The sequence below is a fragment of the Hippocampus bargibanti genome, linkage group LG16 (genome assembly GCF_051943395.1).
Source record: "Hippocampus bargibanti isolate YZ-2025 linkage group LG16, ASM5194339v1, whole genome shotgun sequence".
In the NCBI taxonomy this organism is placed as follows: Eukaryota; Metazoa; Chordata; class Actinopteri; order Syngnathiformes; family Syngnathidae; genus Hippocampus; species Hippocampus bargibanti.
Genome location: NC_142749.1, coordinates 8,193,230 through 8,216,317, shown reverse-complemented (window position 1 = coordinate 8,216,317; position 23,088 = coordinate 8,193,230). Strand labels below are relative to the sequence as shown.

At 39.8% G+C, this 23,088-nt stretch overlaps 1 protein-coding gene across 1 annotated transcript in view; it reads right to left on the bottom strand.

Annotated features, from left to right (window-relative positions):
- The window catches only part of LOC148886295 (roundabout homolog 2-like), a 68,201-nt gene extending 49,755 nt beyond the window's left edge, over nt 1-18,446 (bottom strand). The window contains exons 1-2 of the mRNA XM_089017029.1: nt 18,195-18,446; nt 14,999-15,325 (exon numbers count right to left, since the gene is read on the bottom strand). Of these exons, the coding sequence (XP_088873155.1) occupies nt 14,999-15,325; nt 18,195-18,252 (385 nt within the window). The 5' untranslated portion in view covers nt 18,253-18,446. The remainder of the gene's footprint in view (nt 1-14,998; nt 15,326-18,194) is intronic.
- Nucleotides 18,447-23,088: the final 4,642 nt, after the last annotated feature.

Here is a 23,088-nt window from a genome sequence, read left to right as displayed (position 1 = left end):
ATTGAAAACTTTTTGGGAATGTGGGAGGAAAACGGAGAACCTGAAGAAAACCCTTGCAGAGAAAAGCATGTTATTTAAAAATGGTGTGAATAGCAAATACCGTATGCATGCTCGCATGCATTTTTATTTTTATTTTTATTCTTAGGTGGTGAGGGTACTGTGTTTTAAGTCATGGCAGCTGTGTATATTTGAGCACACATACAGTGTATAATACTGCGTATGGTACACTCCCATACATTAATACAGCAGTTAAAGTGCCTCTGGGGAGTGCTTTGTGGCCTTGAGTGGTATGGAACAGTGAATCGTAATTTATGGTTTGGATATTTGTTTGGCTGGCTTGGCTCAGATGCCATTAGGATTAATTAAGTGTCACTAAATCTGATACTACCAAGTTCATATTGAATTCTGATCATGTTTTTTCATTTAAGAGCTGCTAATAGCCCAAGTGAATGAACGCAGAAGTGTTGTAATGGGTGGTGGACATTAACTGCAAGTGGAGGCCAAGAAGATGGCGACAGGGACGTGCTGTCCGTCCTTGCCTACTTGTGAGAAAAATGTTAAAAATAAATAAAATGAATAAATAAATAAATAAATAAATAAATAAATAAATACATATTATTTCACATTTTCAGAAATTATATTCTTCTGATCTGTGTTCTACATTTATTTTCTTCAACTCTACTCTACTACTGTATATGGGGGAGAAGGATACACAAAGAGCCCCCGGTGATTACGCACAAATGAACTACCGCCGCTACTAATTGCCGTCTGTCCTCAGACAATCGGCATAGCTGTTTGTCTACCTATCGCCCTAATCCATTATTTTTTCACAAACGTATTGCACATGTTGACGTGTAACAGTTTGTCTACTGTCATTACTGAACGGGTGTGAACAATTTAGTCTCTCTGTCCATCAGTATCTCACAGGTTATTGACTGAAGAATAAACATGAGCTTTGAAAACAAATGTTTCAATGATTTCAAAGTTTCAAAGATAATCTATTTTGGCTTGACATTTTAGTATCAAATCTCAATAGCAGTCTGGGCCTCACCAAACATGAACAACTCTGAAAGCATTTAACGTCATCATAAAATTCACTTGCCACGATTGCAAACCAAAGACTGACAGCAAGAAAAGTTATGGAGAGGAAGGCAGCAAGCAAGCAATTAGACACTCATCATTTGTTTGGCAAGAGTTTAAGTGAGGGAAAACACAGTCAAGCAAACTCAGCCTACTTCAGTGGTGCCGCAGATGGAGTTTGCACAAACACTCGCCTGCAATCACAGATTAATTGAACAAAGAAAAGGGGAAAATAGTACTTTGGAATTATTTTGAGCAAGCATGTGTCTTTCTGAGACTGATTAAGATTTCATCATAGTGATTGTCCGTCTTTTTACTGCAAATTAGGGAGCACACAGATGTTTGTGCGCGATTGCAAGCATTCGTGGAAAAAGTTGTGTCCGTCGTTTTCACTTTTTACTTCGCTTGTGTTATGTTCTTCCAAACTATAAGAACCATACATGTTTCGAATTATATCCCATACTTCACAGCACATCGTGGAAAATTGATGAGCAACACCTTCTAAAAATGATCAGTTCATGAAATAACAATGATTGAATTGGATTATTCATTATTAGTTTTACAGTGGAGAAATTTACATTTCACAGCAGCAAAATTATAGAAGGAAGAGGAAAGTAAAGGAAGAAGGAGAAAAAAAATACAGGAGTTGCAGGAAAGGCAGACACTCTCGCGGCGCCATCTTGAAGTCAAAAGAACAAAAATAATAATATGACAACACAAAGAGACAGTCATTCAATCTTTAGCACTTTCTGCACCCTCTTTGGTCTATGAAGCAGCTCTAGATAAAAGAGAGGATCAAAGCGTTCTTTTCACCAGTGGATCAGAGATGTCATGGTAAAATGTGTACGTCTGCTACAAGCTAAATGTTGAAAGCAAACATGAAGCTGCAGCATCCATTAACTAAAGAGATTGTCTCAAATCTGCCATCCCACGTAAATCTGCTTCAATTCCAAACTGTGATAGTTACACATATGCATGGGCGCTCTGCGCTGATACTCCTTTATTATCATTTCACTTCAAGCCAAGCATCCATCCAGCCGCAGACTGTCCAACAGCACCGATCTTTCCACTGAATAAAGCGGAACTGTGAAAATGCTGCTCATTTCAGGCGTGAAAAAGCACTATCATCCCAAAGCTGTCCAGCGATGAAATTTAAATGGCACTGACAATCAAAAATTGTGCTGGCATACTTGTGCTGCCGAAAAGGCGCAACCGCTCAGCAGAGTCTCCTCCTTGATGAATGTTGTGCCCAAAAATGCTGAAGAACAATCCATATCCGTTCCACGCGATACACAACAACACAAAGTGACACAATATAAACACAAAAACAACAAAAAAAGCAAGGCTGGGAGGACTTGCCTACTCGGGCGCCATATTGGACTTCTTCGATGACCGAGAACCATTATTTTTTTCAGTTGAACTACATCCCCTAGCATTGACTGATATGTCATCTACCTATTCAAATACACATAATTTCTCTCTTTTTGGGCGGGTGGGGTGTATCACACTGAGAGTTTAAGTAATAAAATCTTGTCATAAAAAAAAGCAATAAATACTTGATGCAAACATCAATAAATCAGTCAAATATGCAAAACAAGATGAAAAGAATATTCACATTTGATGTTGAAATTCATTCGGTGTGAGTGAATGTGGCTGAATTTGTGGCTGAGTCATTACAGGAGCTGGATGTCTGAGGCCAGCAACCTAGCATAAATGTGCAGACTGAAATATTTTTTGTAAAGATTAATACTTGTTGGTGTCACATAATCCAGCTCTTTGGTGAGCATGTGTTTTAAATACATGTCACATAAATTCAATTATCGGCTGTGAATTGGGTGTGTTGTGCGTATTGATGCGTTGTCATCTTCAGTAAGCAAAGAGAGGAATGAAACATTCAGCAAACTGAGACGTTGCTGTCCGCCTATCATGAAAATGGCTGTTGAGCTTTATTGATATTGAATTTTAATGGGGGAGAAAAATACACTTACCTAGATTAAGCCATCACTAGTATATTCGAAAAAAAGTCTCCTAGAGGATTTCATTCCACAATTTTTGTGATACAAAAATTGGGCGGCCTCAGAAATAAGAAATAAGAATACAGACAGGTGGGATGACAAAAATGATTTGAATTACTGTATTTTGAATATGGCACACCTAAAAGCATTGAATTTTCTCAAAAGCCAACAGTGTGCTTTATAATACAATGTGCCTTATATTTGGATACATTTTCAGATTTCTTGGACATGGCATTCTAATGTTCTGTGACGTGTTTTGTGCTAGCTGCAGCAGTTGTGATAGCGGCATATGCATTAAGCTGTATTGAATTGTTGTGTATTGTTTTCCCTCTAGTGTAGCTCCATCTCAGTGGAAGCATAATACAAACACAACCACAGTTGTGCCTTACAATGTACTACACCGTATACATGAAAACAGTTTTAAAATAGGGTATTCACTAAATGTGCCCCTTATACTCTGAAGAGCAGACAGATACATAGAAACTAATTATCAAGCTTTCCTTAAAACTAACATTTAATATTCCACCATCAAGTGTAGTTTCATTTAAATAAATGTTGATCTTTTACACACAGCTAAGAGTTTCTTCAGCCGTCATCTGTACAAAAGTGAAGGTTTCGGACGTTTCGCCTCCTATCCAAGAGACTTCGTCAGCGAACTAAAGTCTGACTGGTCGTATCGGCCCCATTTATATATCCCTAATGTCCAGACCTAGTGGTGCCGGACACAGCTATGATAGGTCCCTACTCTCAGGTTGGGGGGGCGCGGGACCCCCCCCTGTGGCCCCACTGATCTGTCTGGTCTGGACATTAGGGATATATAAATGGGGCCGATACGACCAGTCAGACTTTAGTTCGCTGACGAAGTCTCTTGGATAGGAGGCGAAGCGTCCGAAACCTTCACTTTTGTACAGATGACGGCTGAAGAAACCTTCTCATCGATGGACCACTCCTGTACGACTGAGAGCTTACACAGACGTACAGCTAAGAGTGTGTGACAATGCAAACATACATCTTGTTTTCATAACTTGTATTCATTATTATCTGTGTTCATGTGAGAATTAAGAAAATAGGTTTCAATCAAAACATTTTCTAAGACTTGTAAATGTGTAAGATGGTGAAAAGCCATGTGTGGGTTTGCTGATAAGGCTTCAAGAATTCAAGATACACTTTCACGTGCTCTCCACAAGAGCAACCACAAAATGATTGCTGAGTTTAGGATTCTCTCCATTAGAAGTTCCCAGTAGACTTGTTTACAACAATTCCAGCTCTGAGAGTGAAAGTGACATAACGTGGCCGTAACCCATGACACTTGTGTGAGAACCAGATCGCAGTCATTGCCCAAGGCAAGACCAAGGAACATGGATGACCATAAATTGTTTCAACCACTGGCTACCAAAGTGTTTGCTCCCCAGTGGACATTGGATGCACTTAGGCAATATAAACCTTGCAACCTGATTGTTTCAGGGGCTTTATGACCCTTGTCACAACTGTCTTCTCCTCCAACATCTATCCTGGGAAATGATGAGGTCTACGCCCGTTTCTACTTTATGTGCGCCTCTGCACGCTCTGACAGAAAGCTGTCAGCTGTGAGGCTTGGGTGATTTTCCACTGGCGGCATCCATGGAGAAAATCCTAGTTGGATTCAATGCTGCTTAGCTTTTCTGATGTGTAAGAGTGCTGGAAACAGGCATTGCAGGTTTAAGCAGATTAATTAGGGTGTAGCGAAGTCTGTGTGGGAAGAAGAAGAAAAAAAATCTTCCATAGGTGCCATATCCACAGCTTTGCATACTGAGAAATGCTTGAATTATGCACACTCGCACCCGCATTCTAACTGCACCCGCACACACACGTCGAGGAGACACTGCTGGAGGGCAAGAAGGCAGGCATAACCCCACTCATGCCCCCTCTCCAGTGTTAGTCAAATAATCATAGCCCCTGCGTCTATCCCTGAATGTGTTTTTTTTTCTCACTCTATTTTTACTGGGAACAAATTTCCCCTTGTTTGCACATTTACAAGGAAAAATACATGTGATAATTTTCCTTCCCTGTCACATGGTGTTACTAACATATTGTAGACTGTTAGGCAAATCCAGTGAAAGGAACCTTTTCTTGTGACTGGCAAATCTAAATCATCACTGAGCCAAATGTTTTTTTTCTTTTGTTGTATGCTGCCTGACAAGCATGTGTATACAGTACATACAGTATGTATATAACTGGCCTCAGAATGACAGCATATGGACTAAACGCTTAACCATTCCACAAACACTCATTATCTTCCTCCTCCACTTATTGCATCGGCTGATATTGAAGGAAAGACAAGGGCAAAAAATACCCCCCCCCCCCTGCCTTCCCCAACTTCCTCATCACCATCATCATTTTCATCATTACACAAAATATGACCGAGAGCAGAATCCCACAATGCTGTGCAAATGTCGACGTGAGTTAGCGTCAAGAAGACACAAGAGATATGTATGCATCATCTGGCCAGGAGAACATCACTTGTGGGGAGACAGCCAGAGGCCCTGAGGAGAAGAGGTGGAAAGACAGAGGGGGTAGTACAAGGAGGGGGGGCGTGAAAAGAAGAAAATGGTAGCAGAGTTGGAAGGGGCTTGGATGCACAACAACAGATGGGAATTGAGACTAAAGTGAAAAGAGAACAAGGTGCACCATTAGGGGGGGAAACCAAGGGTGAAGTGAATGGGACGTTCACATGCAGGGGAAAAATACAAAGAAAGCAATCAGAGAAAATGGAGGCATAATATCCCCATGCTGCATAATCTCCACAGATTTAACCATCAAGCATAATCTCCACAGGTTTGACAATACATGTGGCCTAAATCTGAGCCAATTACAAAGTAGTGCAGTTTGCTTTGCACGTGTATTGATTTCCCTGGGTCGGGTGTCTGCTTGGCGGTACATTTAATATTTGGGAGGTTTCTGAAGTAGGCGGACAGCCGGGGTCCCCATGCATGTAATAGCCCCGCACAGTGCCTTTTATGCCCTTCACTGACCAGATTAAAGCCCCGAATGACAAACGCACGGAGGCTGCAAACATCTGTTCTCGAGCACACGGTCCATTCCTCCACATGCTCAACAGGGTTGGTCACTCCTCAGTCCCCATTGCAGAAAACATCTGCAGCCATAAACTAGTGCACATCAACTACTGGAGCATGACACCAAGCTAACCCACAAAACATGAGGGCATCGCCCTGCACACAAAAAACACAGTGGCGTTATCAAGCTGACTTCTACCTTGTGACATTCTCTTATTGTCTTGGTAAAGCATCCTTTTATTTCTCTGTCTTGATAAATAAATAAATAAACAATGGATGTGGCCTAAATCTGAGCCAATTAAAATAAAATAAAAATACACTGAGTTCAACACAGTCCCATTAAATGGCCACTAATTCAAATACAATTTCAAACATTGACAAATAACAACAGTTAATGGCTCCGATATGGCGAAGCTTTCTCCTTTAGGCTATTTTATTTTATCTGCATCAGCGATCCAAACAGACATTCAAAAGGTCATTGGCAGGATTATAGATTGCCGATGAAAAAGTAGTCGTGCATTTCAGAGATCTCTCTTGTCTCAAGTTAAATGTTTTGTGTAGAAGGAGAATCTTATATTATGGAATTTAACCATCAGACTAAATCTAAAACAATCAGAATGGTATACTTTGCAATTTTGTGGAAAGTATATTCAAGGAGTGGAAGCTATTTTAACTGCAGAGGTGTGTCATTTTCGACTCTATTTTCTTCAGTTCCTCATTTGTTCGGATGCTTTCCTACTCATGTCATGTTCTTTAAATGTGGCTCCCTCTTTAAGTGCATGAGTGGTAAAATACACTTCCTGACAGTCTTTTAGGGCTTGCTTCCAAGTGATTGGCCCAGAATCTAAAGAGAGCCAGGAAAATGTAAAAAAAAAAGCTGATTAAACTCAAACTTTCCTCTGAGACTTAGATAGGTGGTGCGGGATGTGGGTCTAAAATATGTAACTGGCACTATTATATGGCATGTTATTGCGGACAAAGTATAAAGTGTTTTCAACCTCCCGTTGGTTCACCACAGCCAAGACAAATTTAGCATTGCGCAGCCACAAACACCAAGATGCAGAAAGAGCTGTTAAGGTGCGGCACTCTGAACATTTACTGGTAGAAAAGCCAACATAGGACATTAGGACACGGAGAGCGGTTCACTCTTGTCTTGAATAAGGCATGTATTTATGAAACATCCAGGTAAAACACTTGAGAAAACAGGGGCTTTAGTGTATGGCCTTGGAAAAAAATATGCTGCATTCAGTGGATTCCATGAATTAATAAAGTTTCCAGATAGTTTGTCCACTCACTGAGGTGAGTTTGATGTCGACTTCTTATGAATCAAAAGATGCAATGGATGGGGGATGTTCACCTTTTATAGGCAAACTGAGGCTTTTGGCATGAATGAATGGATAAACGGAAGTCGGGAATGGGACACTTAGTGTTACAAATAGTACTTTGGCCTAGATAATATTAGTTGTTGGACTTGACACATGAATAATACACTGTGGAGTCCTTCTGACTGGCTGCAGATGCCCCTTTTACCAATCATCTCCTTAGGCAGACTGATCTGAGTCAATTAGGCTCCTAAAAATGTTGGCATTGCATAATATAAATTGCCCATTTGTATTGTATATCGCATTACTTTTCTCCATTTAAGTACTGCAAAAGGTACTGGACATGAATTCTTTCTTTGTCCTGCCTCCAGCAAAAAAACATGCCATTTAATATTTTGAAAATGTATTTCACATATTTAGCATAATCAGTGAACACATTTTAAGTAAAAGAATATCAAATCACCATCAAGCCTGACTTGATTCAGCCACTTGGCAACAGAGTGCGACACAATTCCCGAAATGACAGCAGCAATGATTTACTGCTGTTTCGGCATCATATGAAAGCCCACCGAGTTGTTGTAATGGAGTAGTTTAAGCCTGTGCCAACTCATCTAAAATTCTCTATGTAGCCATGTAGAGGACATTATATCATCTAATTAGAACCTGTAATGGAAAATATATGGCATCATGTGATACTGTCATAGTCAGCTGTGTATATATATATATATATATATATATATATATATATAGAGATAGATAGATAGATAGATAGATATATAGACAAAAAATGTGTCTGAGTTGTTGAAATTTGTATGCAACCCCCATACACTCAATTCCCATTTAAAGAGTGAGTCTGGGGGGCAAATGGGACATTTTGTTTCGACCATTAGTCTAGACTACCTTACGTATTGATCCGTGATCTGACCGAGTTCTGTGCAATTGGTTAACTATGCTTTGTATTGATAAATCCATGGCTCTGTCTGCAAAATAGGTTTGTAATTGTGACTTTCCTCTCGAGCTACGCCCAGATCAAACATACCTCTCACTCACTCCCATTACCATTGACGCTGACCATCTCTAGGATGGTCTTATTTTTTTTTTAATGGACTCTGTTCCCATGTATGACTTTCTCGAATAGGTCGGGCGACAGGTGACTCAGACACTATTCATTTTTATCATGTTTGTGGGAGCTATGCGTGTGCGTGTTCTTGTGTTGGGGATAGATGGATGGCATGGTTAAGCTGAGACAAAAAAAATCTGCTGCTTGAGAGATTGCTCTCTGTCACAGGTACATTACATAGTTTGACAGCCTGCTACTTCTCATGCTGCAAAAGCTGCACACTCCGATCAGGTCCCGTAAAATGAAAAGTGCCATCAAACAAACCTTCACAAACACAAAAATGGTCTGAACTTGTGTCCAGCGCTGTCCACAGAGTCTATGCTTGGATTTTAAATTTCAGTTCAATGCCAAATTGGTGTTTGCAGAAACATGAAGATCATGCACAGCTATCGTTGCCCCTTTGTGTTGCATAATGAATTTACACAACACTCGCAACAAGGCTACAAGCGACAAAACATTTTATGTGCTTCTTCACATCAGGCATATGCTTGCATCCTCAACCAACTGTAAGAAAGTACACCTTAGCTCTTAAAGGTGTTTGCATGGTCCAGTTAACAACAGATGCTAGCCTTTAGCTAACTTACCAATCCTCATAATGTGCAAGCCTCCAAGGAGTAAGCATGGTCCAGTTATCACCAGATGCTAGCCCCTTATCACTCAGTCTTGAGCCGAAAGACAGAAAAGAAAATAAAATGACATTTGAGTCATTCCCGACTGCCTTGGCTACAGCGATGTAAGTTGGGGGAGCAAAACGCCGTGTTACATTACGACACAACAAATGTACACAATATTGCAGCCTCCCAATGTCCCCAAATATAACTAACACACTTGGCCCTTGGGGTCAAATAGACCCCGAGGGATATTCGACTCCAGAAAATGATGTACGCGAATTTGTTGACCTTGTTTTTGGTTTACATATTTATTTGTTGAATACAAAAATAGCCTGCTCGACAGTTAAAGCTATCAACATGTTTACATGTCTTTGAGCACCACAATCAGGTCAAATTCCTGAATTTGAATGAATGTATTGAATACAGTTTTCATCCAAATCTACTGAAATGTTCCGACAAGATTAATAGCCAACAGAGAAAGAAACTTAATGGCTTCGGTGATGAAATGACTATTCCTGTAGCGCTGCCTTAGGGTCAAAAATTCAGTTCTCAAGGCAGGTGCAATCAAACTTTATTGATTAAAGGTGGAAAACTCCCACCACCTCACACTTTGTTTTCATGAACGTGTTTATGTCCTTATTTTTATTTCTTTTTTTGTCACAAGTGTCTCACTCATAAGCTGTCTTTCACTTGTCCACTTTGGTAACTGGGCTTGGGGATGGTATAATAGGAGTGTTAAGTATGCTTTTGTGAATGTCCAATGGCCATTTGAACAAAAATAGACAGAAAATAGCACCACCATTGAGCACTCACCAATGCCTAAAAGCATTTTTCTTCATCAATTTGAAACAATTAAGATGGCCTTCATCGCTGCACTCTGTTAAGCTTGAATACAATTATATTTTTCATTTTCCGGGATTATTGTTGAGTATGTTCACCTGTAACAAACATTCCGATAAAAAAACATTACCTTTTATCGATCATGTCTGAGTTTTTTAATGACATGGCTGCATAAAACATTTTATTCAAGACAGCCGCTATTGAAAGAGTTCAGAAGATGGATGATAAACAGTGGATACTGTTAGTACACAAGAGGTCTGTCTGACTGGCAACAGATGGCGCGATGGGGCCAACATATCTACTCACAGAAAAAAATTGACAGTCTGCCTAGAAACACACAGAACTGGCAAGGCATTACACTTTGGATTATTTCAACTGGCGTGAGTGAAATGCCTGATGAGGGGCAACTTGCCACCTTCCAAAACACCAGAGAGTCATTCCCAGTTGAAGCTCTTCTCAACTTTAAAGGCTCTATCAAATTTAAAGATTGCAACAAAAAGCTCAAAATGTATTGTCAAATGGATTGACCACAATCTATTTTTTGACCATACCGCAGAGTCTCCAACCCACCTTGAAGCCCGGCCTTACTGTTGGAGTCTTGAACAAACAGAAATTCTTTGGAATCCACCACCTCCATTGTGTATGCCAAGTCTAAAGCGCAAATACTGCACGGAGGTGGGCCAAAATGATTCCATCCATGCGAGGCGTTTTGAGAGCAAACACCATTTCATGCCTGGGGAAAGCATGGCGATGATCCTCAAATTATGCCAATTAGTCTAATGTTGTTTACTGCACAGTCTGCAGCGCTGAACAGCTCAAAGGAATGCTCAACACTGAAGAGAACACAGTGACAAGGAAGCAGAGGCAAGAGAATAAGACACGGCAGGAAAGACACCGCACAAGCAGAGGTCAAGGTAATTTATGACAACCCTTCGGGCATCATTTAGATGATGCTTGTAGTAGAATTATTTCCCCTTTTTATTTACTTCAGTGAAAAAAATAAACATGCAATTATAAAGAGCCTATATAGAACAATGCGAACGGCATGGTGCCGGGTAGTATTCCTAGGAGTGTGTTGGGGCATGAAGCAGAGCTGGGTGTGGTCTTACCTGTGCTCCCTCGTCTGCACATATCTCTTGAAAAGTTGAGGCTGAGTGCTCTTACCATCATTGTCCCTGCACAAGAACTCTGAAATGGCGAATATGTAGCAACTTAAAGCAGACGCAGGTTTCATTGCCCAGTCACTACATCTACTCTCTCATCCTGTTCTTTTTCACCCTGTCCAAATTGATCATCAAACTCGGAATGCAACAACAAAAATGTTATTCCATCCGGGATGCTCAGTGCAATTCTGAGATTGTGGGTGCCTTTTTATTTTTGTGTAAATAAATGCTTACATTGTTAAAAATGTGGAAAATGGCCAGAGCACTAAATACTTTCTGGCACCTGATGATTGTTTTAATGAGACATTAAATCAAACACATTCGCTTCTTGCAGTTAAATTTCGTGCTAATGAAGCACCCACCACTCCCTTCAACACATCAAACGTGTTTGCGTCTTTCTGTTCAGTAATAGTCTGCAGGAGCTGTTCTAATTCCATCAACAGCCTTCCGTGATGATGATTAGTGCCAGTCAACTTGTGGCCTGAAGCTTGACCAGTTTGGCAATGTTACTCTGAAGTTGCACACTTGTTTACTAAGGATGAGAGGAGCTGGCACAGTAGTTGGCCTTGTTTGGCCATGCGTATGGATTGCAGGTAAATATAGTTGATCAAAACAGCATGTTTAAAGGTTGATTCAAACATTAAGGATGAGGCTCTAATTGTGTAAAAAAATAACTTATCTGTGTGACATGGTGGATGTCACAAGGACAACAACTCTGTTCTGGGGACATCATGTGTGGCCTTTATCCAGAAACTGGGTCAGGTTGGGTGGGGATGATGAACCATTCCAAATACTTGCATGTTCAACTAACTCAAAGACAGAAAGCAAAACAAAACAAAAAAAGAGAATTACCGTATTTTCTGGTGTATAAGGCGCACCCAAAAGCCTTGATTTTCTTCAAAAGATGACCCTGCGTCTTATATGTAGGTGTGCTTTATATGTGAAGTAATATGGAGCACACAACAGGTCTCGCAATTACTGTTAGCAGCCACGACTCAATTTCCCCCTGTAGAAGTCGTGCGTAACCGGAGGCTCACCTGTAGCTCCTTATAATGTGGTGTGTCTTATTATGGAAAACATTTATATATTCATATCTTATATGTGGAAAACTTTTTACATTCGTTGAAGGTACACCTGATAATCTGGTGCACCTTATATATGGAAAAAAAGTTTGAAAATACACCATTCATTGCGGGGTGCACCTTATACTCAGGTGCACCTTAAACACCGACAAATATGGCATATTTCAATTAATTTGGATTGGATTGAATTGACCTATAATAGCCTCGCAGTGGAGAAATATACATTTCTCATCAGCAAAGTTATGAAAGGAAGAAAAAGTGAATGGAAGAAGTAGAAAAACAAAATACAGGAGCAGCTTGAAAGGCAGCAATTCTCGCGGCGCCATCTTGAAGAAATTTGCTAAAAATACAAAAGAAATTGGCACCGATATATTAGTGGATGGCAGTCAAATCTTGTTTTCACTGCATGGATGTTACTGAAGTGAACACATTCCGGCAACAAAAGTGACGAGCTTCAATGGCACTCTTATATCCATTCTAAAGAGAGTTGACAATGAAAAAAATTAAAATTCCACATCATTCAGCAGATACTTGAAATTGAATGCCGAGTGAGGAGGTGGCTACTCAAGCCTTTAAGTGTCATGCATGAGAAAATTATTCACTTCTCCTCTTTCCACAGGATGTTTTTTGGTAAGATAAACCAAATACTTTTTGGGATGGCGAGAAATAAACATGTATTCATGAACACATGACCAAAGCCTCATTCGTGATTCATTAGAATATGCTAAGTAATCACGGACTGTGTTAATATAAACATGATTTACATCATGTGAACTTTCTTCTTTCCTTCCAACACTGATTACATTGCCCGAAAAACCCCAGCTTGCTACCTAAAACGAACATCCAAAATAAGTGAAGCTCCTCTCGGCAGACAAGGTAGAGCATGGTGGTGGTGAGTTGCGATTTTTGAATTACAAATGTCTGTTTGAGCTGAGAAATGCAGATTAGGTTTATATTATATAAAACGCCACCAGGAAATCACCACAAAATGACTCCGCCATTAAATAGCAGGCGTCGTGCATAGAGAGTTGCCTTCTTTTTATTCGAGCGGATCAATGGAGTAAAATCTTGATTCTTTGGTTTCTTTCTTAGGAAGATTATCCATTTTCTTCAAGTGCCGTCCCAGATTTCCCATATGAATAGGATGTAATGTTGAGTACAAAAAGCATCGTTGGCATATTCACATACATTCAGGATTTTGGGTCCTTTTATTCAAATCTCGTGCTTTTTCATCACCTCTATTTTTATTGTATTTATTGGTATTTATTTTTTTGATTTTTCGGGGCTTGGGGGCATTTATCCAAGCAAAAGGAAATGGCACTACCACAAAACTATATGTGGAAATGTGACAACGACACTTATTTTATTATGTTTAACTCCAAATTTTATAACATGCACACTAAGGCTGAAGTGCTTATAGTCATAAAAAGTCAAAGGCAGGGGTTTTCAAGTAGAAAGGAAGGTGAACTATTTAACTCATTCACTGCCAGATGTGCAAAAATGTGTCCACTCCAGTGCCAGGGTTTTTGTCATTTTCACTCAAATTCCAGGACCCACAGATTATTTAGGAGTATGTAAACATTCAATGAGGCGTTAAAAACCTCGGACTCTCTCCTTTCATCAGGAAAAAGATTGTTAGAGGTCTGACCAGCGCCTTATCAGCACAGCAACAAAAACAAAAACCCGAACAAATTTGTGAATGGCAGTCCATGTCACATTTTCGATTCCCGAATAAATTCGGAAGAAATGAGTGAATGGGAAATAATGCATTGATACTAAACAAGATGCATTATTTTTTTCTTTTGTTTGTTTTTTACTTATTTTTAAAGCTGGTTGACTCTCTAACACAATTAATTTGTTCAATGCACAATAGATCTCACTGAATTCTACAGTAAGCCTCTCCAAGGTGGCAGTGATTTTCAGCCCATCCCTGTTGACTGTGCACGCCGAATTCGTCACCCGTCAATGGCAGTGCAGTTAAATTACATTTTTCAGTCAAGACAATGCTGTTTGTGTGAAATTTTCCAACCACCATCTCTTTCATTTCACTAGGAGATGAGAAACTCAAGAGCGGGAGAAACAAGTGTGGGTGTTCATGTGTGCAAGCAAGTATCTTTGGTGTTTGTGTGTACGCACACGTCTGAGCGTGAGTGCATCTTGTTCATGGCAAGAAATCAGCTCAGTTTAGCACATAATGGAAATGTGAATAGCCCGAAGCCACTCTCCCACACAGGGAGAGCGCTGGCTGGGAGCAGGATGCATCTTTCCAAATCCAAATAGTGAAAGGGAGTTTGCTAGGTTAAAATCTGGGCTCTTTTCTCTCTCCTCCCCTGAAGCAATTCACAGCTTTGCCCATACATTACTCAAACAGGTCATCCAAACAGGTCTCACAAGCGGGGTGAAAGCATATTCACACACATATGCACACGCATGCCGTGCACACGGCTAAGCACATATTCACACACACGCTCGGTTGTAGGTTCAGTGAAGAGGTGACTCTGCACATATTATGACAGATGAAATCTATGTATCGCAAAGCTACAAAATGTTATGCTTAATTTAGTGTGAAATGTACCCATTGGAATGAAGCCTCCAACACATCCTCAGTGTGCTTGACGATGAATTCACATTGTACTTTTGTCATGTGGTGTTGGCCAGGTCATCACCAGTACGGACGATGTCCGCGAGGGTATGAGGAAATCTTAGACTTACGTGCCACTTCGAGAGATGCGTTTCGGCTCACGGCCTCCCCCAGATAGTTACGGGCCACGCACACGTAGCTGCCATCGTCTGGCTTGCTTCTGCGTCCGTGGACGATGCGTAGGAAGAAGAGGGAACCCCTGGGCAGCAGCATGCGATGGGAGCGAGGATTGTCGCGATCCGTCTCAACGCGCTCCCCGTCCTTGTACCATTCCACCGTAGGGGCTGGGCGGCCCTCTGCCTTGCAGTTGAGAGTAGCTGGTTCCCCCTTGGACACAATCAGGTCAGAGGGGTGCTCAACAATGCGAGGAGGGGAGTCTTCCTGGCGAAGACGAGACCCTTGAGGGCAAGAAGGAAGCACAGCATTCCGTTGTGAGCCATGCTTATCTTACCATAAGAGTAACAATGAGATCACATACATGCTGTGTCATCAATGGCTTCTCAATTTGATGTGGTGGCATTTTTTCAAAGAAATGATGGCAGGGTGGATATTTTTAAGTTTGTAAGTGTACACACACACACACACACACACAATATATATATATATATATATATATATATATATATATATATATATATATATATATATATATATATATATATATATATATATATATATATATATATATATATATATATATGCAGATGGCATAAATGTTCATTTGGGTACTGTCCTTGAGAGCAAAATTAATTAGCATGAGGGTCTTTTTGTCAGGCTTTAATGTTTGCCTTCACATCTAGAGCTGAGAAGTCATTACATCTCATTAACTTTTGAATTAACAAGTTTTATCAAACACTGACATCATCAAAGATGTCACCGAGAGTGTGCGGCAGAAAACAAAACATCAGATGGTTCACTTTGTACTGTTACAAGAGAGATTGCATGCCTTCATCTCTTTTTTTGTTTATTTAGGAGGGCAGAGTTGCAACAGTCATTGTGGAATTTCAGAATGTAAGTGTGCGCAATTCCTAAATTCCAAATGATTTCAGACTAAAATGATTGTTCTGACTAAAATGACCCTCAAAATACTCAAAACAAACGTATGATGTTCTGATACAAATGATCCTTTTGGAAAGAAATAAAAATACATAATTATTTTTTTCTAAATCACAGTAAAAGCCGGTGTACTTCATGGTTGCTGGGCAACAAAGGTAGCCAAGCAAATACAAGCAAATGATCGTTCAGTTTGAGTTTCGGAGTGATAAGGTGTACGGTTGGCATATTGTTATGAAGGTATTAAGAGTCCTCCCATCAAGCTGACCTGTGGTGAGACTGTCTGAGAGTGTGGTGAGACTCTTGTGCAAATACCACTATATTAAATTGCATCTGGCAGAAGAGTTTGCCTCTTGTTGGCAATAACTTTGTTTATACCCAACAAATGTACGACTGTCATTATGTGTGATGTGACACAAAGACAATCTATGTCTCCAAATCTTACAGTCTGTGTGGTCCCTATGATCATGTCATTCACGATATTGTCCATAATCGTAACTTTTTTTTTATTATGAATAAATTCAAGGATGACCAGCTTCCGAGGACAGATTGCATTCAATCTTGGCAGTTCCACTGTGCACCGAACGTTGGTTAATTGTGTCTTTGTATGAATGTGACCTTTTTTTAACATTGATTTCGAGATGAGATCAGTACATATAATCTCAAGCAAGTCTCTTGGTCATTCTTTGCATGCCCTTGCACATCTGTAATGTGATATAATTCCTTTTAGGAGATGAATGTGTGTCTCGGAAATACAATTTAATGTTCGTTTCTGCCATATTAGTTAGTCTGAAGGTAAACTGAAGGTTCATGCTTTTACTGAACATTTTTTTAATATCAACAGGCTCATTTTTCAATTGGTTGGTGTATTTATCTCGTTTGTGAGAAATGAGTCTCAGCTCCAGAAAAAGGCAATTTCCGTCCTTCAAGTTACAACCTGCACAAATGCACCTCAAAAGGCTCATTATTGGAATTCAACTGCACTGTTTGTCGCTTTTCTTAAGCTGAAAAGGGTCATTGCATTTCCAATTGGTAAAGCCAGAATAACAAACCACATACAGATAGCAGCTATAGTGGAATGTGATACAAATTTGGAAAGTGCTTCTGATGAGGCTACTGTTTGGGATCTATCCATGGTGCTGAATTACTGGGCGGCAGTTTTTGAGGAAAATAAAAAAAATAATGTTGCGGATACTTTGTGTCCAAGGTGGAATCAGATTATCCCAGCAGCACACTTGCCAGCAGTTGATTTCAAGTTGTAATGAAAATGTTATTGCCATGACTTTATTATGTATATCTTCACATTTGTCACTGCATTATATTTCAATGGTCGACATATTACCCAAAGACTGGAAGAACACAGAAAGATGACCTTTATACGGTATTTGGTAAAAAGTCAAGAGCATGCTGGAATTGAAAGAGTCCACATTGAAGCACTTTATGAAAATTGAGTTTCTGTTCTCACTATGAGAACAATATTATCCAGTGATGCATCATCATGGCCAGATCTATTTGGCTTGATTTCAGAAATATCAATGCAAATGCACCCTCAATTCTCATTCACAATGCACAAGGTTATCTATGTGAGTGCAAAACAGATCCAATTTGTAAAAAAACAAACAAACGTGCACAGTATAATAATTAACAATACCCTGGGTTAGAGTATACACGTCAGCAATATGCAAAACTGTCCACCTACATTTTTTGGGGCATCACACGACCACATGCCACACTGCTGTGAGCACAAAATCCCCTACCTGTAGACAATATCAATTCTTAAAAGGACATTGTTCAAACCAGGCATGTACTCCACAGCACATTAGCCTTTATTACTGCAGGACATAAAGTCTATCATCTGCCTGTGCAAATGAATTGTCACATCTCATAATGCAGCAATGACCCACAGTAAGAATATACGTATTGGGGAAAGCTGTGTATCATGCCTGATGTGTGACACTTTATAATGGCAGTAAGGTAGTTAAATTGTTCCAAGAAGTCAGCCCTCAAGTTTTACCAGAGCACAGAGCAAATCATTATGTTGATAACAATACACAACAATACATACAGTAGCTGATGCAAGTGCATGTGCAAGTGATTGAATGTGCTACGTTTGGGGAAAAAGACAACATACTAGCAAATGACATTTTTTTTGGTTTTAATTTAGATACAGTTGAGACAAAAACATGTACAGAAATATAATAATTTCTGCCTTACCATTGCTCATTTTGGAGAACAGAAGTCCACAAAGAAGCAAATAATGCACAGGACACATTCTGGCATATTGACCCCTTCAGCTAGCGACGCATGAATTCCTTCTTCTCAAGCAGAAAAAAATACGATCAATTCATCAATCAATCCCTGTCTTCACCTTTGTGACTTTTTGAAATGTCTACAGTCTGAAGTTAGCCATCAATGCACTCGTTTCAGCCAGGGAAAGAAAGCCAGCAGCGATCTCGTACGGATTCATCCCCCCCCCCCCCCCCCCCCCCCCCCCCCCCCCCCCCAAAAAAAAAAAGCGCACCAGTAAACGGGGGTCTTGCCGACACGGTTGTGTTATTTCTGCATTCACTAATTGCAAACAACACCAGCGACGCCCTGCACGGTCCACCTAAACGGGGATCCGAGAGACTCCGACCACATTTCTTCGCAACCACCAGTCCTTTTTTTGAGCAGGTTTCAAGGCGAGGTTTGCGCACCATTCGCCATGCCGGACAAGTTGCGGGATGAGAGGCGCTAAAGGGGTTGTGGAGGAGGTGAGATCGGGAAGCGGTACAGTGAAGCAGCTCCCACAGCCCCTCCTTCCCCTTCTCCACTGATTCCCCGGGAAGGCGAAAATAAAAACGGGGAATGCCACCAACTGAGTAACACACATCATATCCACGTTTGAACTCATCAGTAAGTGCATTAGTGCACCCCCCGACTCCTATTGGTGTTCATATAGAATGTCCAACATGTTTTCTAGAAAAAAAACGACTGCATCACAGTACATCATAGATTTCCAAGATACCGCGCGAATATGCCCCCTAGTGGGTATGAATAATGGGAATTGACGTTTTTGTTTTTTTTTCCTTTTGCCACTGCTGATTTTAAGTGAAAAAAAAAGCTCTAATTCATTCATTCATTCATGCATTCATGCATTCATTCATGCATTCATTTTTTTAATCTATGAAGTCCATCAATTCACTCCACCAATGGTGAGAATAATTGTCACAGGCATGGTGACTTGAGCCCTACTATTGCTCAAGAACCACCTTCATTTATTCCTCCTTTCATTCATTCATTCATTCATTCATTCATTCATGGAATCTGTGAAGTCCATCAATCTACCTCACCAATTGTGAGAAAATTCTCACGAGCGTGGTGACTTGAGCCTTACTATTGCTCAAGGACCAAATTCATTCATTTATTCATTCATTCATTTTTTTCTCTGTAAAGTCTATCAATTGACTGCACCAATTGTGAGAATAATTGTCACAGGTGTGGTGGCTTGAGCCGTGATATTGCTTGGGGGCGCGGGTCAACTCTGACCAAGTCACCAACCAATTGAAGGCAACATCTATGAAGTCAGTTAGTCATATTAAACTCGATACTGCATTTTAGTATCTGCTGCAAGCATTCTGGGTGAATCAACAGTACACAATTTTACAAAATAATGATTTACATTCATTTCAATGCATATAATCCTCGATTCTTCTTACACTCCACAGGGTATGCTTGCAGGACTTGACATTATATACGCTACATTATCTGTTGTGAAGAATTCATCAGAATTATAGTCCACATATTTAGTTTTGGCATTGGCCGGGCTGACAGCTTTTCTCAGTAACCCAATACTAATTTGAAAAAGATAATCAAATCACGCAGTTGGTTAAGCAAAATAAATGATATGAAATAAATCTTGTACTTCACACACTGATGATTTCATATATCTCTAGAAAAAGCCATTAAATGTGTAGAGCCAAGGAAATGATAGTTAAGTCCTTCCGACTGCCCGACATGCTGGTTGTCAATATCGCTCAACTTTGTCGATAGGGGATATAAAGCCAGATTTACTCTAAAACCACAAAGAATGTCTGCATGAGCCGTTATTGATCCAGAAGCTGACGTTAAACCAATTTTTGGCACTGTATTCATAACAGTGGATCGAATAATAATTACAGACAATGGCTAAATTGAGTCAGCATGTCGCTAGCATTGGAAAATGAAGACAAGCTTCTAAATTGAAGCGGTCTCACCCATTGAGGAATGATGTGTTCAAAGACATTTCCCTTATTTTCATTGCTCTTCGGTAGACAGCTCATATTGTGACGTGATGGAAGCCTTTTTTCACTCAATAGCTTTTCAGCAGAATGGTACATGTAAGCTCTCAAGGGCGAGTTGCAGCTAAGTGGCATACTCTGCATGAAACAAAAAATATTGCCATTGCATGCAAATAGCTTCTATCCTACCTTAACCCAAAAACACTGTAATTTTTCTTTGTCCCACTGATGCCATATATCACAAGATATGAAAAGACTTACAAAATCAATCAAAATGAACCTTAATATATGAAAAGGACATTTGAAGAGCATCATTTTTATTAATTGTGCCAATTATCTGATATGACGCATCATTACACATTAACCTACGAGTTATTCCCATATTTTGTAATCACAACTTCCGTTTTCACCCCCATACATCTACCAACATCATTAGGAGGAGGCTAATAGACGTTTAAGGAAATAGTAAAGGAGCTCAAATTTTAAATTATATTATTATCCTATTGTTTAAACCTGCTTAATGTTGAGATTCTTCATTCCACAGCACACCACAGGATTCAAAATCTGATTTATGCGATATGTTAAATAAATCAACACTCTAATTTTGTTCACTGCCTCACTTGGCTTGAATTACAATGTTGATTTGTGTTTTTTTTGCTGCAATCCAATTGGATTTGTGCATTGTATATGTATAATCCATATCATTGTATTTATTGAATTCATGATACAGGCGCTGCTCGGAAAAGAAAGACAAACTTCTTCCAGTATTTGCATATTTGCACATGTTGGTAATATTTTCAAACGTACAGTATTGGAAACCTTGAAGAGGATAACATCTCCCTTAATTTTCTCCCCAAAACATTGCAGATGAAAATTTCGTCATGTGACATGAAACAATCTAATGCTGTTACTCAACAAATTATAACAGATTTAGTTCAGCAGCTGAAATTTCAGATACCTCATTGTCTTAACTCAATATTGTCAACATTTTTTCAGTTTGTTTTGTTTTTAAAATCGTTGGATTAACCAGTTGTGGTAACTGAGCTTCTCACTTCAGTCTGGCATGTTTCCCCTCAAAGTAGTCGCCAACTAGCCACTGTTCAAGAAAGACCACACCGGATGCTTCAGATATAGTTCGATCCCAAAGAACCTCCAATGAAGCCTCGTAAATCTTTCTCCTGTGCGAATGTGAGTGCAAACGTTTGCTATGATCTTGGCTGGTGACCAATCCCACCTTTTGTCAGCACACACATGAAACCTTGTGGAGGGAAAGCAGCACAGCTGAATGGATGGATGGATGTTCTCTTAAATTATGGATCTCAATACAGTACATGATTTAATTGTACAGAAATTCAAATATTGTCCTGTAATAATGGCTAAAAAGAATATCTGTCCATTCATTTTATATTTTAAGTATGTGACAAAAAACAATAAATGTAAAGTATCTTTATTCATATATAATAAATAAGGCTTGACAGACTGCAATGTGGAACAACTTCACTTGAGCCACAAGCCCTTCCCTTATGATTGACTAAAAACAAGCATATTACATCTGGAACAAGCACTCTCATAGGGTTTAATTTTGCATTAAAATGTATGAATCCCGATGAAAATTCCATGTCTGAATTAGGAATGCATGATAGCATTTAATTTCTAACATCAGGTTGAAAAAAAAGGTGTATGTCTATTGAGTGATGTGATTTGATTTGCATCGAGATAAGACTCCCTCATCTTTCATTACCCGTGGACACGTTTCCAGGCAACGTGAGATGCTGCCACGCACACACAATCCCAAACCAAAAGGGCTCCTGACTTCTCTCATCAATCCACTGTAGCTCTTTTCCAGTCTCTCTCTGAGGCGTTGATCGCATATAAGAGACAACGACAAGGTCAGGAGTTGTGACTGCACCATGACCTTCTTACAACTGTGATTGTTTGAGCTTGGAGTGGTTGAGGAGCCAGATGGTGTATGGGAGACAATGTGACCACATCAAGCAAACAATACCTTGTTTGGCGTATCGATTGAGACCAAAGTGCCACATGGACACATCGATGTCTACCAGGAAGTTACAAGTTGTGGAATGCTTTACAATCTATCTGTAAAGTATGCACGGCCTCCTACATGTGTTCATTTGTTCTTCTAAATATCACAACAGGTGATCTGATTGTTCATGAGACACAATTATTTTTAGTTTTCTAAATTTAGTTTCAACAATGTTAAAAAAGGCATACCTAAAGTAGCCTTTTCGGCCATTTGGACCATTCCGATTTGCTGCATGTCTGTATTTAAAGTTGATTTAAGTCTGGCCGGGCTTCTCATTGACATTCACAGAGTTGTCCCCGAAGCCACTCGTTACGATTCCCAAATTTATTCGGCAATTGAAAAGTGTGATGTTGAGTGCAATTCCCTAATTTGTTTGGGTTTTTGTTTTTCTTGCGAGCGGTGCCGATAAAGCGCTGGTCAGACCTTTGACAATGTTTTCCCTTCCACGAGGAGGCAGCGTTTGATCTTTTTTCCATGTTAGCGCGTTGTTACAGCTTCAGCTTTTGATGAAGCGCTATGTAAATCAATATCTATTGTATTTTGTACAGTCGACCCATATCAAGCTCAGATTACTCCAGACCCATATAATTTAGGAATTAACTATCTAAGGTTTCTTACACTGAATTGAATGTTTATGTCATCCTAAAACTCAATATTCTGTGGGTCCTGCAATTTGAGTGAAAATGAAAAAACCCCTGAAAAATCTCGATGCAAATCAAATCACATCACACAATAGACATACACCTTTTTTTCAACCTGATATTTTTGCACATCGGCTCACAGTGAATGAGTTAATATTTTACCT